Genomic DNA, 19,757 nt, shown 5'->3' on the forward strand with positions numbered 1-19,757 from the left:
GACATTTACTAGCTTTTTTAACCTGTGATCACAAAGCTTCAGGGAACTTTGTAAGATTCTTGCAGACAAGAATCAAAGGTACATATGAATGATTTATAATTGACTCAATAAAATAAACCTTCAGGAATGACATAAATCTAAATGAATATTTGAAATCCTTATTGGGGAAAATTATTGTATAAGAGCCAAAGTACTTTTTTCATGCCAATCTTAAAATAAATAAAACCATTTAGTATTTTACATTTTATTTGTTCCACAGTGGCTCTGTTCATATACTTTCTTACAATTTTTCATTTCCATCCTCTTTTTTAAAAACCACATTTAGTTTTACAAAGCCTTTGTGAATATTGGGTGGGGGATTTATCATCAGATGAAACTTTATGTGCAATTTTTCTATTAAAATATAACTCATTCCCAAAGTATGTTGAAAAAGGAGGGGTAGAAAAGCAGTGTATGTAGTATTTATCCTTTTATCCTCTTGGAATTAGAAGTTTTGCTTTGGGTGATAGCAAGGTGGAGAAAGGGAAAATTGAAGGAAAAAATGGGGGAAGGGAGAGGAATTAGAATTAAAAAAAAAAAAAAAGACAAAACCTCCTTCTTTCCTAAAATCAGAATTCAAGTTAGCAAATTTTGTTGCTTATAAAGCTATAAGCTAAAAATTGAGCTGTTACAGGTAGACAACTGTCAAGTGCATAGAAAAACAAGTACAACTTTGCTTTCCCAGAACAGAACATAATGGAATGGGAAACAAAATTTTCAAAATGAATATTTTAAAGCAAGCATCTACTTACTCTCTTTATTCTTCCCCACAAATTTCCAACAAAAAGAAAAAAAAGTCACAATAAAATTCCAAATTGTTAATGAAAGTTTGAAAATATTCAAAATATTTACAAAAGGCATTTTTTCCTTTACCTGAATCAGTATAATTCATATTTTTCCTTTCAAGTTAATTTAGAGTTAGGAGTTACCATCTAACTTTTCCTTTCCTTCTCAGAAGCTAATGAAAATTTTTGGAAAAGTCACAAAACTGTGCTGCCTGGATTCAGTACATATTGATATTGTCTAATCTCAAACTGGGCCTTCTTATTTGCTACATGACAAGTCTTTTTTTTTTTTTTAAGTTTGCTCTAATAAACCCCTCTTCAGGATTTCTAACCTATCTCCTCTTACCCTCTTCCTGAGAGACTGTCCATTTCAAAAACCCTTTAATCATTGCCCATCTCCTTTGCCTTTGCCCCAATCTCTGATAGAAGAGTTGATCCTTTTTCTTGAAGCCAACCTCTACAGATAAGCTTTTGATCTCATTCTCTCCTGTCTTTTCTTTGAGCTTGATCTCTTTATCATTCCCTTTTTTTCAACTTCAGGCTTTCCTTATACATTGGCCCTATTTCCTATACCCTGTAAACATGTCTTGGTCTCCTTCTTTCAAAAACATATCTGAGATGTCATATCCTCAAGCTTTTCTTATATTTCTTCTCCTTATACCCAAAAGCCACTTACTAACACAACTGAGTTTATAACAGCCCTCCCAAAGTGAATTACATAAAATTTTAAGTTCTGATTTTAGTGTTACATTAGACTTTTATAATTTGTTTGAGAACCATCTCCAGTCCTGATTGTATCTTGCCACATCTAAAGCCAGATGGCTCTGGAGGATAAAGTGAGGCAGGTGACCTTGTACAACCTTCCTCGATTAAATCCAATTAACTTGCATGTCATGGCATTACCTCCCTGATGTCACAGATCTTTTAAAGAAAGAAGGACAAACAACAACTCTTTCATAGTATATAAATGTGTGTATGTTTAATGTACACACATCTATTTTTATTGTCTGCATAGCATTTTTATATAAGATGCATTATATAAGATGGCCAAATTTCAATAATTTTTTAACTTATAAGTTACTACATGTGTGTGAGATTCATATTCTTAGCCAACTTCTAGAGTGAGTTATCTGTGCTTATTGCTTCCATTTCTTCACCACCTACTCTTTTCTCAGTTCCTTGTAAGTTCCTTTTTACTCCACCACTTGACTGAGACTGCTCTTTCCAAGGTCACAGCTGATTTCTTAACTGAAATGTAGATGTAGTGGATTTTTCTTAGTCTGCCAACCATTCTGCAACTTTTGACACTCTTAATTTAACCCTTCTTCCTGGACATGCTTTCCTCCTTTGGCTTCTGTGACACTGTCCTTACTAGTTTTTCCTCCTTTCCGATTTTTCCTTCTCAGTCTCTTGCTGGATTATCTTCTTTCTCCTATTCACGAAGCAAGAGTATTTTCCTAAGGATCTGATCTGGGTCCTCTTTGTTTTTTCTATGTTCTCTTTTTCATGGGTTTAATTGCCATCTCCATGCAGATGAATCCTCAGTTTTAATATCTTGTCCACTCTCTTAAATTCCAGTCCTGTTTTGCCAATTTCTTAGTTATCACTACCTGGATGCCCCTTAAGCATCTCAAATTCAACATGTCCAAGATGGAACTCAGTTTATTTTCCAAATATCTGTCCCCTTCTCCAAACTTGCCCATTTCTGCCACCTTTCAGTCATTGCCATTTCTTTACCCAAGTTTGCCACTTCAGAGTTATCCTTGAGTCTTTTTCCCTCTATTTCCTCAGACCCTCAGTCCTTCCCTTCAGTCCCCACATCCAGTTATTGGGCATATCTCATACTAATTCCACAATATTTTTGCAAATAGCCATACCTGGTCTTCCTACCATATAGCTTTTACCCTCTTCACTTTTTTCTGCACCATTGCAAGAGCCTCAATTTGCCTTGCTGTCTCCAATCTCTCCTCACCTAGTCCATGTTCTCCACAGACGCCAAACTGGTCTTCCCAAAATAGAGATCTGAACATGCCGCTCCTCCTCCCCCAAGACACTTAATGATTGTCTGTTGCCTTTATGGAATAAGATTGGAAAAATCAATGGGAATCAGGTTGCAGATGGCTTTAAATACCAAGCTGGAGATAATCACAGGACTGCCTTTCACACGATCTCTGTACCAATCAGATTGGTCTGCCAGCTGTTGTTTCTACTCTGGGTCTCATCACTCTTCTCCATGCCATTTTGCAAGTTATCCTCCATGTCTGGATAGAGTCTCTCTTTTTATTTATTTTGCTGAATTCTTAGCTTCCTTGAAAACAAATCTCAGGTGAAAAACCCATTACTCCTCTCTAGTTATTAACACTTTTTACTGCCCAGAAATGACTCCCTTTTCCTTTGAATATATTTGGTTATTTCTTGTGGGTATTTTATCCTATAGATAGAACATAAGGTCCTTGAGATTATTAGGTAGGTGGCAGAGTGAATAGAGTTCCAGGTCTGTAGTTAGAAAGGACCTGAGTTAAAATCTATTCTCAGACAATAACTAGCTGTGTCATCCTGAACATGTCACTTAACCCAATGTGCCTCAGTTTTCTCATCTAAAAATGATCTGGAAAAGGAAATAGCAAACCATTTCAATATCTTTGCCAAAAAAAACCCCAGATGGGGTTGTATAGGGTCAGATATGACTGAAAAGACTGAGCAACAACAAAGATCTTTGAGGACAGGACTTCACATTTTTGTATCTATGTCCAGTGGTGCCTTGCATAAAATTGGGACTTAATTTCTTGTTGAGTTCAGTTGCACTGAATGTAATTTGGACAGTTCCTTTTGGCCTGCAATTGAACATTTTTAAATGGATACATCTCTGAATTTGGATGACATATATTCACAGTTAACTTGTTATATAGAAATTTTGAGATTTGTTCCTGCACAATCAATCTTAAAAGCCATGGAAAAAATACAGAAATCTTATGCAGAACATAAAAATAGATGTCTATTGGTATATATACATAATATACTATTAATAAATTACATCTAAAATAATACAACTGGGAACTAAAAGCTCTAGTCACATCTATTGTATATATGGAATTCATTTTAGGAAGACTTTTATACTTTTTACTTATATTGATTATATTCACTAAGTGAATCCATGTATTATTTTGTGGTAGTGGTTTTTGATCATTCTCTGTATGTGTGTGTGTATGTATATATATATATATATATATATATATATATCATAAACCTCTGTGTGCGCGCGTTTGTGTGTGTAAATAGATTTTTGTTTTTCAGTCATTCAATTATGTCCAACTCTTTATAACCACATGGACTATGGCATTCCAGGTCTTTCTTGCCTTCACTATCAAAGTCTGTCCAAGTTCATATTTATTGTTTTTATGATACCATCAATTTTCATGCTCCGCTGTCTTCCTTACTGTACCCAACAGCAGGGTCTTTTCCAATGAGTCACATCTTCTCATTATGTGGCCAGAATGTTTAAGCTTAAGCTTCAGTATTTGACCTTCTATTGAATAGCCTGAATTATCTTTAAGTACTGACTGATTTTATCCCTTTCCTATCTCAAATAATCTCAAATAATCCATTAATGACATATATATGCATATATTTATATATATATATATATATACACATATGATTTTTCCAATTTCTAATAATAATGTTCTAAAACTGCTGTTTAGATGGAACTGCTCTTCATTGTTGCTACTCATTGTAGTGTTCTTCAAATCTCTGAATTAAGATTTGGCATATTTGTGGAGGGCATTTTAATCTGATTCTCTTAATTAAAGGGTAGATTTTACATGCCTTCAGGTTTATCTTGAGAAAATTTTTTTAGCCCTAGTAAGATCTTTACATCACCTTATTGCACATCTAATAGCATGCTTTGTATCATAGAGATAGCCACAAAAATTTATTTGGGGCAGTGCTTTCCATTCACAAAGTATGTCTAGCCTTATGAAATAGCTGCTCTCATATGCTATTTTATTGGTAATTACATTTCTGGCTGCATTTGAAATTTTAACTTTATTCTTTGGTTATTGGTTTGTATGGGCAATTTAAATGAAATTCCTGCATTTCCAGAGTGTGCAAAAAGTAGGAAAATACTATTCTTCCCTCTCTTCAATAGAAAAAGTAAGATTAGTGAGAGGCAAGTTGCTAAATTGTATACTATATGTGAACTTTTTCTTGTTGGCTGTAGTAAAATTGTCTTGAACAGAATTGCTTTTTCTTTTACTATTTATTAATTGTATCAATATGTGGCTTAGTGGTAATCTGATTTTTTTACATACAAATATTTCTTTGCTGACACATCTCCTTTGCTCCATTAGTCTATTTTTTATACCATTAACTTTAAATTTAATGTAGTTTCTCACTTCTAATGTATTCATTTTTCCCCTCAATATTTTATTTTTCCAAATACATATAAAAATAGTTTTCAGCATTCAAGTTTGTATTCCAGTTTTTTTCCCTTGCTTTCTTTTCCTCCCCTTTTTCTAAGCAGCAAGCAATTTGATGTAGATTATACATGTACATATTTCCACATTTGTCATGTTGTGCAAGAAAAATCACAGAAAAAGAAAAAAACCACAAGAAAGGAAAAACAAAATGAGAAAAAAAGATGAAAAATACTATACTTTGATCCACATTTGGTCTCCATAGTTTTCTCTCTGGATGTGAATGGCATTTTCCATACTGAAATTGTCTTGGATCAGTGCATTGCTGATAAAGAGCCTTAAGTCTACCATAGTTGATCATCATAAAATCTTGCTGTTACTGTGTACAGTGTTGGTTCTGCTCACTCAACATCAGTTCATGTAAGTCTTTCCAGGCTTTTCTTAAATCAGCCTGCTTATCCTTTCTCATAGAACCAATAATATTCAATTACATTGATATACCATTGACTTATTCATCCCAACTAATGGGCATCCACTCAGTTTACAATTCCTTGCCACTACAAAAGGAACTGCTACCAACATCTTGGCATATGTGGGTCCTTTTCCCTCTTTTATAGTCTCTTTGGGATTCAGACTCATTGGTATTGCTGGATCAAAGGGTATGTACAGTTTTTTAGCCCTTTGGATATAGTTTCAGATTCCTCTCCAGAGTGGTTGGATCATTTCACAACCCCATCAAGAAGTGCATTCGTTTGACTTTTTAAAATTGTCTTTTGTTCATTGTCTATACTATTCAGGAACCAAATTATTTCTTGTCCAGCTGCTTTTGCCTTTTTTAGTGATTTTTAAAAAGTATGTATTTTTATGCCCAATCTGAAAAAAGTATATTAAAGAGACTTTTAAAATTATTTTTATGTAACAGAACAAATTATTAAAGAATTATTTAAAATTTTAGTGAGGACTCTGCTCATATTTTTTTTGGTCCTTGGAATCAGATTAGTACATAGAAAACTAGGATCCCTTCAATAATTGGATAATTTCAGGTATTTCCAATTAAATTTCTTAAATTATCCAAAATAAGTTTACTATGAAAATTCTTTGGTTACTGGGAACTTCCATTAAAACATAATTTGTTTAATATTTTTAATGCTCTTAGTAGATATTTGATTGAGGTAGAAAATTGCCTTGTGCTGGCAAAACTTAAGTTTCCATAGAGGAAACTTAGCTCTTGGACAGAAGAAAAAATATTAATCAAGACAGTTGGCAAGGATCTTGGAAGTCTTTGGTTTAGCTCAGATCTGCTGCATTATTTCCATCTACATATTACATTTTCAAAAAAAAAACAAACCCACCCTTTATTTGAATACCTTTAGTAGTGAATTCCCATTTTATTTTAGATAGCTTTGTTAGGAACTCATTCCTTATTTTGAACTAAAATTTGCTTTATAGCTTCTGCACATTAATTTAGTACTGGAGATCCTAGAGATAAATTTATCCTCTTCTACAAGATAATCCTTCAGAATTTTGAAGACATTAATTATGATCACACTAAAATTTCTGTTAACACTTTCTTAAACCAGACTGGCCAAAATAGAGTAGAGTGCAACTAAAATGTTTTTTTGCTCTAGATGCTATTAAGGTAGCCCCAAGATATGTCAATGTTTTTGGCAACCAGGTCATAGTGACGAGTCCTAATGAATGCATTGGTATAAATATTGTGCATTTTAAAAAAATCTACCCAGAATTTACCTGGTGTCTTCTAGAAACACTACTAGTGTTTGTTTAACATCTTTAAGATAGTCTTAGTGTTTGTTATTTATACACAAATGAGAAAACCTAGTCATTTAATGGCTAGTAAAGGTGGGTAAGTTAATGATGATGATCATTATTTTTCCTGTGCTGTCCTATATTTTCAATCCATCTTAATTTGTTTTCGCCTTTTTTTATTGTATATTCTTTTAATCTCATTGTATGCTCTTCTTTCTACCCTCATCCCCCTCTCCTCTCAAGTATATTGAGAGGCCAGACTGTTAAAAGATTTAGAGGATAATATGTATTAAAAGACAACACATCTTACTGATCTTTTTTCCTCAAAAAAGAGACCTTTGTCCAATCTTTTCATTATTGTCTACCTTTTCCTTATTAGTCATGTAGTATTGGAATCATTTTTGACAATTTCCTTTTTTCCTCCATATCTCTGTCACCAAATTTTGTGTCATTTTTTTCTTAATGATGTTTTATGATCATTCTCAGTTATCTGGGCTTAGAACCTTCAAGTTATCTTTATCTTTTCATTCTTCTGTTGTATCATTAATCACTGACCTATGCTTTTTCCCCCAATTTCTTTCTTTCAGTTCACACTACTCCTCTTCTAGTTTGTCCATTCATTTCAGACAATTTTCTGATTGCTTGTGTTTAAGGCATTATCTTGTCAATAGAGACTATATACAAAGATGAATATAATAAGATATTATTTCTTGCCCTCTAGGAATTTAAAATAGAGTACATGCTTCCATATGTATATATATTTATGATACTTATTAAATATTTATATTGATAATAATATAGTCATTAAGACTTCTTGTAATTATTTAAGGAACCAAAATTTTCATTTTTGACTGATTTGATTTTAGTTTCTTAATTACTTTCCGCTGCAGTTTGGATATTAAACTTAAGATAAAACTCTATAAATAAATTTTTGTTGTCAGCAAATTTATAAGATTGAATATGTACATTCACGTAAAATAGTAATTTCTACTACATATATTTGGAAAAATAAAATACTATTGAAAATAAAAAAATAATTTCTTGGTAAGGCAACCTTATTAATTTTCTTTTTCCCCCCTCAGTCTTCATGAAGAAATCAGTGATTTTTATGAGTACATGTCTCCTAGACCTGAGGAAGAGAAAATGCGAATGGAAGTGGTGAATAGGATAGAAAATGTTATTAAGGAGCTTTGGCCCAGTGCTGATGTGAGTAATAGCCTAGAATTCTTTAGTATCTGTAAACAAAATTTCTGTTCTTTTTGTTTTTAAAAATAAATAATAACTTTGTCGTATTTAGAGTAGATATAACATGTGCAAATTCACAAACAGAAAAGTGTGCTCATTTAGCTTTGTTTGCTTACCACTTAATCAGTTTAACAGTTTTCTACTGTCTTTAGAATTTGAATTTTAAAGTTATTTTCATTGAGTTGAGAAAATTTTTTAATCATGTTTTTTAGCTTCAATATATTAAACAGTAACTTCCAAGAGGAAAACTAATTTAAGAAGTCCTTAATGTAATAGAAAAAAAGGCATTTCATAATTGAACATATTTTGTTTTTGCAGCTGCTTTATTAAGTTATTTCTGTAATTCTAAATAGCTATAGACAGGTGAACAAGTGGTAATTGATATTGGTAATTGATATTCCCAATGATACTGGGAATTCATTTTCTGAATTAAAGTGTTCCAAAAAGCTCTCTATTTTGTGCTGTTTGAGGATCTTGACTGAGTATGTAGGGAAATAGTTCTAGTTCTTTCCTCCAAAAAATATAAAACTATTTCTCCCCAAATTAACCTTTTTAACTTCTTGATTGTATTTTTGGTTAGTAAAAATGTTTTTTCTTTCATAAGGTATCTTTCAAGGCTATACTTCTTAGTTAAATGAATGTGAAGAAGTAATTTATTTGCTGAATGACCATTAGTGGTTTTTTCTTCCTTCCATCTTCTTGTAACACCAACCTCACATCCTTAACCCTCAAATTCCAAAAATAAAAAAATAGAAAATAAAAGCTATGGGAGCTTTCCTCCCCCCTCTCCCCCCCATTCTTATACTGATTAGGAATTTTTAAAAAATAATTTTTCCTATTTTCCTCCCCCCCTCTTATTTTCTTTTTTTAGAAATTGCAATATTTTATTCCCTTTTTAATTTCATTATATTACCTTTCTGATCAATTTTGAAAATTCCATCAAAGATACTAAGTATCTTTTTGCCAGCATTCTGTCTAGTCCTAATCTTAACATTGAGAGTTAAGTTTTATTTACTCTTCATGATGATTATGATACATTGCACAGCCACCCCACCAGTGTCTCCTAAATCAGAAAAGATTGTTAGGAGATGAGATTTTAGAATAGAAGGAAACTTATAGTATAGTTGGCATGTAAAAATAGCAATGGATTCTTAAATTAAAGGATATATGGAATCAAATCTCATCTCTTTTTAACATTTCTCAGAAAAGTTACTGTAAAGGAAAAGATTTGAAGAGCCTCTGAGGTCTATTTTAGTTCTTGATCCCACAATGTCTAGCTCTGGAATCTATCCATTCCCATAAATTCCTTTTGACATTGTGCATGATGCATTATAATCTGTGTATGATAAATCTTATTAACTAGGGTATCCAGTTAACTAAATAATCTTATTCCCCATCATGCTGATAATGGGAAGATTAATATAAAAAGAACAAAACCAGAGTTGTTCTATGTCTTTATGTTTTCTAGGCATTCTTATAAGGGAACAGTTTGAAGTTGTAAGAATTGTTTAGATAAATAATACCAGGGTATTATTATTTTATAAATGAAAAAAATGAAGTCTAGTGTATATGATTTGCCTAAGATTGTATAGGGAATAAGCATTAGAGGTGAGTTTTGAACATGTCTTCTGATTCCAGATTACTTATTTTTTGACATATTAAGTATGTCTAATTAAGATCCAAACCCAAATTTTTTGTGATAACATTATGTGCTACAAGTTTTAGCAAACTATGTATTTAAAGCAGCTTTTTGTGCACTGCTAAAAAGTACCAGTTGGTAGTGAAAATTGTTATTTTGCATCAATTTTAGTAGGTTTCCAATGATACTTTATAATTGTTTGTTTCTATTTTTTAGGTCCAGATATTTGGAAGTTTTAAAACTGGATTATATTTACCTACCAGGTTTGTAAATGTTAGAAGTTTTATAATATAAAATATTTTACAAATGATTATAGTGTTCTTTTTGGTTTTTTTTCTCTGCACAAATTCATATATCAAAAAGCAAATAATTATGTTTTTGGTGATGTGTGTATCTGTAGCTCACCCTAATCTTTAAAAAAATTTTTTTATTATGAAATGAAAATAGTAAATATAACTATTTTAAAATTCAAAAAGAATTCTTTATAAATGTTTCTTTTGCCTACCTGTTTTAAAAAAGTATATTGAATTTGACAGAGTAATCATCAAAATGCCCCATTTTTGTCCTCTTCTGAACTTCTTCTCTTGTGTGTATTTTTAAAATGTTTATTGATTCTTTTTTGTGGTAGTTCTTATTAATCTCACCTCAAATAGAAATTCTCTATTGCAATAAATGAGTTAATTATTTAAAACATAATAAATCATATAAATCATTGACCATATATGAAAATTTGTACTTCTTTTTACTCCTCTGCTAAGAGGTCGGAGTCATTCCTCATCATGAGGGTTCTGACATCATTAATCAGAATTTCTGAAGCCTTTAAAAGTTGTTTTCTTTTAGTACTCTTGAGGTCATCATGGAAGTTGTCCCGCTGTTCATTTCACTCTGAATTAGTTTATATAAATCTTCTGTGGTTTCTCTGAATCTTTCATATTTGCTTTTAGTGGCACAAAAATAATCTACCATGTTCATATAACCATAATTTGTCCAGCCATTTCCTACTTTAATGGATATTCACTTTGTTTCAAGTTCTTTGTTATATCAGAAACTATTTCTTTTGAATATATGAGTCCTTTCTTCTCTCTTTAAATTCTTTGTAACCTGAGTCTCTTCTGAACTATAGTACCAGTTGCCAAAATCGAAGAATTTTATGGCTGCCTATTAGATATCGAAAACTAGATATCTGTAGACATCTTATCTTCCTTCCTAAACTCTTCTTCCCAAACTTTCCCTCTACAATTGAGAATACTACCATCCTCTTAGTCTCCCATCTCAAAACTTGGTGTAATCTTTTTGTTATTCACACTTTCCCTCATCCCATATACAACCTGTTTCCAGAGCCTGTCAATTTTACTTAATAATATCTCTTGAATATTTTCCTTATTCTAATAGTGCTGCCACCCTGGCATAGGCCCTCATTTCCTTACTCCTGGATTATTACAATAGCTTCCTGGTAGTATGCACTGGCAAAGAGATTTTCTTAAAGTTCAAATCCAGTTATGTGACACATACTATTCTCTCTCCTCCCTCCCCCCACCCCTTAACAAATTTCAATGATTCACTATTACCTCTAGAATCAAATACAAAATTTTCAAAAGAAAAATTTCAAAACCCTCCATAATCTGCCCTGTCTCCCTATCTTTCCAGTCCTCTTATACCTTAACACCCCCTTCCCCACATATATTTTGACCCAGTGACACTGGCCTTTTTACTGCTTCTCACATAAGATATTTTCTTACCCCAAAGAATTTTCTCTGCCTGTCCCTCATGCATGGAATGCTATCTTTCCTCATTTCCTTTCTTCTTTTCTTCAAGTCTCAGTTAAAGTCCCACTTCCCATCTATAGGAAGACTTTCCCAATCCCTCTTAATTCTAGTTCTTCCCATGTTGATTTTATTTTCTATTCTGTATATAGCTTGCTTATACAGTAATTTGCATGTTCTTTCCTTTGAGCTCCTTGAGAACAACAGCTATCTTTTGCCTTTCTTTGTATCCAGCATTTAGCACAGTGTCTGACATATAGTAGGTGCTTACTAAATGTTTATTGATTGGCTGATCTCAGCAACTTGTACCAGAAAAAGAGCTTTACTGCAGCATACAATCATCTAATATGTACTTAAAGATCCTTAGTGAAGTGCAAACTGCTACAATCCAATCCACTTTCAGAATGTAATTTTTTTTTTCCCTGAGTCAGTTGGGGTTAAAGTGACTTGCCCCCACATGGTATATATAATACCAGGCCACACAACTAAAAAGTATTAAGTGAAGTCAAATTTGAACTCATGTCCTCCTGACTTCAGGGCTACTATGCTCTATCCACTGGACCACCTAGCTGACCCCTCAGAATGCAATTCTTGACAAGTTTTTCCTGATATCAAACCTGAATTTGATTTTCTCTAACTCTTCTGTCCATTACTATTCATTCTGTCCTGTGGGGCCAAATAGGATGAATAAAATTCCTCTTTAACATGAGACCTCTTTAAGACACTTTAAAGACAGATATATATTCCCGAATTTTCTCTAGACTGAATTGTTTCCATTTCATTTAAATGATTACCATAGATTCAAGGCCCTTCATCCTCCTGGTTGTCCTCCTTTAAATGCCTGGAAAGAATACTTCTCAGTATAGATTTTAAGATCACATTAGTTTTTTTGTCTGTTGTATTCCATTATGGACTAAAACTGAACTTGCATTCCAACAAAACTTCCAGATAATTTTAAAGAAAAGCTTCTGTTTAAATGTTCTTCCCCAGTATTGTTTTTTTGGAGTTGATTAAACTCAAGAATATACGGTCAGCCTTGGTAAGTTTCATTTTGCTAGATTCAGTCCAACATTTTAACTTTTTTTTTAAATTTTGACTTTGCTTTTGTGTTATTTTAATTATCTCCCTCCCATGTATATGTATGTATATGTATATATGTAAATGTATACATTTGATGAGCATGCCATGTGTGTCCTTGTCTCTATCATTGGTAAAAGTGCCCAGTAGCATAGTCAAGAACAGAACCTAGGGGAGTGGAGATTTAATAACTATATTTGAATTCACAAGTAGTTGAATGGCCAATTTTACTGTCATCTAGTCCAGTGATGTCAAACTCAAGTAGAAGGACTTATATAAGTCATGTTATCAGGATCCCCTATTGACTTAGAAAACCACATATTAACATTATCGATGTTCTGTTGTATTTTTATTTTGTTAAATATTTCTCAGTTACATTTTAATGTTCCTGACCTACTCTGGAGGGTTTATGTAAAATATTTGATATCTCTGATTTAACTCACACCTCTCATTTTTTTCAACAATAATAGCATGAGATATTTTATTAAGTTCTTTTCTCGATGAAATCATTCTGGTTCTTTGTGATCACCACTTCCTTTTTTAGATGTTAAGTAATCATTTCCTTAATAATAGTACTTGTAGAATTTTGCCAGGAATCAATTAGCTTACCTGTTTTGTCAAACTGGCTTTCCCCCTTTTCCAAATATTGAGATGCTTCTTCATTCCCTATCTCTGCTGTCTATCAGATATTGATAATAATTCAGCCTACCACTGGTCATGTATACCAGTTTTTCTAGTACCAAGAATGTAATTATTTTGATGGGTTGTTTTGAATTCGTTAAGGGCATTTAGGTGCTATTTTATTATCTATTTGTATTCAATATTAACTTCCTATTAGCCATTTTAGTTCCTTCCTTTCTAGTCCAAAGACTGGTCTTAGCAAAGAAAACAAAAAGCTCTGCTTTCTATCTTGTAAGTCATTGTCCTATCCACCCTGAACAATTGTTTTATCCCTTGGATCTTTTTCTTCCCCCCTCCCAAAATAACTACAGCAAAACAACAATCCTCTTCCCCTGCTTGTTGTTGTCCTTAGCTTCCCTTATCAGTGTCATCTAATATTGAACCTTAGAATTTCAGACAATGTTTTTATATTACCATGTCACATTTTTATATTCATCCTTTATATTTACTCACCTTGGATTCTATATTCTGGATACATTTTTTAGAAGATGAAATTGAAAATTCTCTATGCATCTGTATTTGCATTGGTCTCTTAAGTTCTGGTGCCAAATTCATAATTGCTGACCCAGGCCAGAATCAGATTAAAATATATATAATTGAGAAATATTTAGCAAAATAAATGAAAGTACAGTAGAACATAGCTAATGTTAAATATGTTCAGGGATTCATATGTATGGTCCCTGTTTTTGCTTGAGTTTGACATCATTATTTTAAGACATTTTGTTTTTCCTCTCAGTTGAAATTATTTTGAGCATTTTAATCTCGAGATGTTCCCATCCCCCTCCTTTTCCACATCCCCTCTCCTTCACTACTTCTCATTATCTTTTCCACTTTTCCTTAGAATCCTTTGGATTCTGCTTTCTAAAAATGTGGGAAGCATATCAAACTATGCTTGCATTTTTTTTTTTTTCCTTTCAAATGATGAGGTCACCTTTTTACAGTTTTCATTATTTTAATCTCTGAAATTGGTCAACATATAAATCAACAAGCATTTATTAAGTGCTTATTATGTGTCTGGCCTTGTACTAAGAACTGGAAATATAAATATAAGCAGAAGGAAGAACCATTCCTGTCCTCACAGAGTTTACATTATAATGAGGGAAGACTACATAAAAAGCAGGGCAGAGAGGAAAAAGGGGAAGAGGAACTTAGTGCAGGGTCATTATTGGTTTTTCCACTTTTTTGAAAGAATGAAATTATCATTAAATCAAAAGAAGTGATCAGCTGTTCAGCTTTTGAAAGAGTGGGAGCTCTAGCAGAGGACTATATAATTGGATTTCTTCTTCAGAACTATACAGTTCTTCTGTACCATAGCATATTTCCTCTTTCTGGGTGTATCTGAGTGCACTCTGCCATGTGCCTACCATCTAATTACTCAGTGCTAATCCACTCTTATCTTCCATTTCTCCCAGCATGTTTATCCTCCTCATTCCTACCTGTTTTGAGTAAATTATACCTGTCCAGAATGGGCAACTGGGTGTTGCATCCTGAATAGAAAGTACTAGGATTAGCATCAGAAAGATAAATCTTTCTGAGTTTAGATTCAATCTCATATACTTATAAGTGTATGACCTGGGTAAATCACTTTAACCCCGTTTGCTTTAGTTCCTTATCTGGAAAATGAAATGGAGAAGGAAATGGCAAATCACGCCAGTATCTTTGCCAAGAAAAGCCCCAAATGAGATCATGAAGAGTTGAACACAACAGAAAAACAATTGAATCTAGAACCATATTCCAGTCACAGGTCTCATTCTAAATCTTATAATCATGGAATCAAATTTGCCTGCTTCTATTAGGATCGCTAGCTTACTTTGCCTGTTGCTTCAGTGTTGGGCATTTTTGCTTATAGGCTTTTGAGGTTTTGACACTGGCTTCTTTGATCTTTTGTGGTCTTGACTGCTCTTCTTCCTACTTTGTAGCTAAATTCTGTTATGTAGCTTGATAGATTGGAAGTTCTTTCCCTTCTACCTTCACTGCCACATCCTATTCCTAACCCATCATTTTTAATCTAAACACCTTTTGATGAGATTTATATGACACTAAGCATTCTTTATATTGGCTTTGTGTGTATTTCATTACATGCCAATAGTCTTTTATTTTTATATTTTAAACTTGGATCCAGTAGTCCAAATAATATTCTCATTTGCTATCTTCTTAATCAGTTGTTCACTTCCCAGATCATTTTTTCTAGTTTGCATTCCTGGTTTTCAATGGATACTAGTGATGAAAAACTCCACCTTTGTTCCTATGGTCGTCAGATTTTTTCCCTAAGATTTTCTCATCTTTGGCAATGCTTTCTAGGTTTCTTTTAGCAGTATCTTTTTTGCCCGTGTGAACCACTAGAAAAGGATAATAGTCATCCATTTTGACAATTAATCAAAATTTAGGAGAAATTAGGAGAAATCCCCCTTACATTTTTCATACATGCCCCAGGAAAGCTAGACCTTTCACTTATTAAATTGCTGCTTCAACATTCAGGAGGAGCTGAATCACCAGGCACCAGTGCGCTTTTCTTCTGATTGCATTCTGATTAATGGGTGATTTCTTACTGCTAAAACCTGTAGATTCCTCGCATGTTCTTTGGAATAGAGCTGATGTTTCTTCCTCAGAACATCCAGCCTCATTGAATTTTAGCTACTGATATATGATGGTCTTTGTAATGTAACTTTTTATGTTGCTTTAAAAATTTTTGTTGTTCATTCATTTCAGTTATGCCTGACTCTTTGTAACCCCATTTGGGGTTTTCTGGATGAAGAGATTGGAGTGGTTTGCCATTTCTTTTTCCAGATTATTTTGTTTTTAAAATTTTTCAATAGTAATTTTATTTTTCTAAATACATGTAGTTTTTAACATTCATTTTTGTAAAATTTTGTGTTCCAAATTTTTCTCCCTCCCTTTCCTCCCTTTTCTCCAAGACAGCAAGCAATCTGATATAGATTAAATATGTGCATTTCATTTAAACATATTTGTCATGTTGTGCAAGAAAAATCATGTCAAAAGGGAAAAACATCAGGAGAGGAAAAAAACCACCAAGCAAACAAACAACATAAAAAAAGGTGAAAATACTATGCTTCAATCCACATTCAGTCTCCATAGTTCTCTCTGAATGCAAATGGTATTTTCCATTCCAAGCCTATTGGAATTGCCTTGAATCAGCTCATTGTTGAAAAGAACCAAGTCCATCAGAGTTGATCATCACATAATCTTGCTGTTGCTGTGTACAGTGTTCTCTTGGTTCTGCTCAGTTCACTCAGCATCAGTTCATGTAGGTCTTCACAGGCTTGATTTGAGCTCAAAAAAATTCATCTTCCTGACTTCGGGCCTGGTATTCTATCCACTATGCTATCTACCTGTCCTATTTTTAAATTTACAAGCATTCATTTTCTCTTCTTTCCCGCCTCTTTCACTCTCCTTGCAAAAACAAAACAAAACAAAAAACCCCAAACAAATTAGAAACTTAGGAATGGATATACATAGGCAAACAAAACAAATTCCAGAATTGTCCATAGGAAGTGAATATCATTCTTTATCCTTTGTCCTTCTCAAGTCTTTAAGGTTATTTGTTTTTTTAATAGTCATTGCCATTATGTAAATTGTTCTGCTTCTATTTGTACTGTTTTCCCATAGCCCCTCCAACATTTATCATTTTTCTTTTTTTTAGTCTGATGAGGAACCTCTGAGAGTTGTTTTAATTTTTTCTAATTATTCATGGTTTAGAATTTGTTTTCATAAGATTGTTGATAACTTAGATTCTTCATTGCTGATAGCTTATGTTGTTCTTCATTTGAGAATTTCCCATTCGTATCTTTTTTTTTTTTTTTACCATTTATGCAAATAGCTTTTATTCATGCAAATTTTGAATCATTTCCAAGCCTTTTTAATTCATTCATCTGTCCATACATGCATGCTTGTACTTATTTAGAAACCCTTTTTTTGCTTCTGATAATCTAGAGGATGGTGAAGTCTTAAGCTTCCATTCAGTCTTGTCTTCTAGGAGAAAGAGTCCTTTGGCTGGAGCAGGAGTATAAATATTTTTAACTCAGTGAAAATTATTACTATAAATAGTCCTTTGGCTGGGGCAGGAATATAAATGTTTTTAACAGTGAAAATTATTGCAAAACTTGATGCTTTCCATACTATGAAATCCTCAGCCTTATTTTATAAATTGTTATGTATTATTTTCACTGCACATCTAGCCACTTTTTAAAATTAACTTGATATTTTTACCTCTTAACTTGACAATCATATATTCAATCTCCTTGTCTTTTATTTCAACAACTTGACAGATACATCCCTTTCTCACTAGTTTCTTAATTTGTTTTACCCAGTTGCTTTTGCTTTATCCTACTTTCCTTTCTAAAAACTTAGTTTATTTTGTGATAAAGTTCTTCTTCTTTGAGCCTTTCATCTTTAGCCCAAGTTGCATTCCTTCAATTTTTTCTTAAATTCTCCCAACTTTCCTTGAATTAAATTTCCTTGAATTCCTCCTTGAATTAAAATTTAGACCTTCAAAAGTTCATATTCTTCCACGTAACTGTTAATACTTTTCTTCTTATTCAGCTTACTTAGCTCCTTCTGTAGCTCTTTCCCCTTTAGGTGTGAATCACACAACCTTCTTTGTGAAGAAGTAAAAAATAAAACTTGTTCATTTGGCATCTACTTGATTTTCTTACAGGAATCTTAAGATTGCCATGTAAACAATGGATACCTATCTTTCCTTTAAAACCTTTCTCCTCCTTAAGTGTGTTGACAGAACATCATGATCCTTTCAGTCTCTCAGGTTTATTACCCTGGGATCACTTGAATTTTCCTTCCATCTCCAGGGTATAATAGATAGGAAGGTGCTGAACTTGTAGTTCTTACTCGGATAATTTGACTGTGTGGCCCAGGGCTAATTATATAGCCTTTCTGAGCTGAACTTCAGTTTAATTTTGAGTATAGTTATATGAATTTTATGTGTCTTCCTGGACTTTTAAATTGTTTAAATATACATTGGGATAATTTATAGTTGGAATGCTTGAATGGGAATTTAAACAATTTTTTTTCTTCAATATTTTATCTCACCTATTTAGTGACATTGATCTTGTGGTATTTGGAAAATGGGAGAATTTACCCCTGTGGACCCTAGAAGAGGCTCTTCGAAAACATAAGGTTGCAGATGAGGATTCTGTGAAAGTACTTGACAAAGCAACTGTAAGTTCTCCCTCATTGGTTCCAGTACTCTGTACTTTCTGAGGCTTGAGAGCACCTGTAGGTGCTTTTAGGATAGGCCTTCATGGCAACAATTCTCAAAGCAATACTGAAGTAATTTTAATAGTGAATATAGTAAATGTCTGCAGTTATTAACCATTAATAGCCCTTTGAATGCCTAGGTAATTTTTAAGTATGGGATCTTGAGACCAAAACTTTTAACGAACTTCTCAAATTAGTTCAGGAGGCTAATTTGTGAACTAATATATTTTACATTATTTTTGAAAAGTTATGTATAAATTGAAGTTTTGTAAACCAAGTTGCATTGTAAACGTACCAGGAGTAATAATACTTAAAACAAAAATCTCAAATGAAATTCTTGTGTAATTTGTAAAATAAATTAGCTCCATTAGAAAGGTTTTTTTTTTTTTTTTTTTTTTTTTTTTAGGAGAACACCTATAATTTTTCTTGGGGAGAGATGGTAGAGATTAGTAAATGGATCCATTTTCATAGATCTTTTATTCTAGGTTGCCTTTTAAGTTGTTACTTTAATATAGTATTCATTTTCCCAAGTGGAAGAAATGGTTTTGTTTTTGTTTTTTAATGACTGCAGTTTGAAGCTTCTGATGCCAGTGAAAATGTCCTATATATTTTCTTACTGGAATCATATCAGTAGTATAAAAAAAAAAAAGTTCCTTGTCCATATAGACACATAAAAATGTTTGACAATGAATTAGAAAAGTAATGGTCTCAAGATAGGAATTTTAAAAATTCCTATCATGTATCTGTATTTTAAAGAATGAATTAGTATAAGGATTAAAATCCTATTTTCTAGAAGAAACCTTTCCCAATTCTTGTAATTTCTGTTTACTTCCAATTTATCCTCTATATAGCTTATTTGTTATCCATATTTGTTTTCTGTCTCCCCCATAAGATTATGAGCTCTATGAGGGGCAAGGGCAATGTCTTTTGCCTCCTTTTGTGACCTTGGTACTAAAGCATATAGTAGGTGCTTAATAAATGTTTATTGACTAACTAACAAAGGATTGAAATATAAATTTGAAGAAAAAGTATTACTTGGGCTGAATACTTAGTATGTATAGTCTGTAAACTATTGAATAAGACAGCTTTTTTAACTAGAAATTTTGTCCATGTG

The 19,757-nt window shown here is 32.7% G+C and overlaps 1 protein-coding gene across 5 annotated transcripts in view; it reads left to right on the forward strand.

Annotated features, from left to right (window-relative positions):
* TENT4B (terminal nucleotidyltransferase 4B) overlaps nucleotides 1–19,757 on the forward strand; it is a 54,272-nt gene that overhangs the window by 17,956 nt on the left and 16,559 nt on the right. For all 5 annotated transcript variants that reach the window (XM_031954460.1, XM_031954459.1, XM_023494179.2 and 2 more), the window contains 3 exons: nucleotides 8,089–8,212; nucleotides 10,107–10,153; nucleotides 18,484–18,604. In XM_031954460.1, coding sequence (XP_031810320.1) covers nucleotides 8,089–8,212; nucleotides 10,107–10,153; nucleotides 18,484–18,604 — 292 coding nt within the window. The remainder of the gene's footprint in view (nucleotides 1–8,088; nucleotides 8,213–10,106; nucleotides 10,154–18,483; nucleotides 18,605–19,757) is intronic.

The sequence above is a fragment of the Sarcophilus harrisii genome, chromosome 2, assembly GCF_902635505.1.
Source record: "Sarcophilus harrisii chromosome 2, mSarHar1.11, whole genome shotgun sequence".
NCBI lineage: Eukaryota > Metazoa > Chordata > Mammalia > Dasyuromorphia > Dasyuridae > Sarcophilus > Sarcophilus harrisii.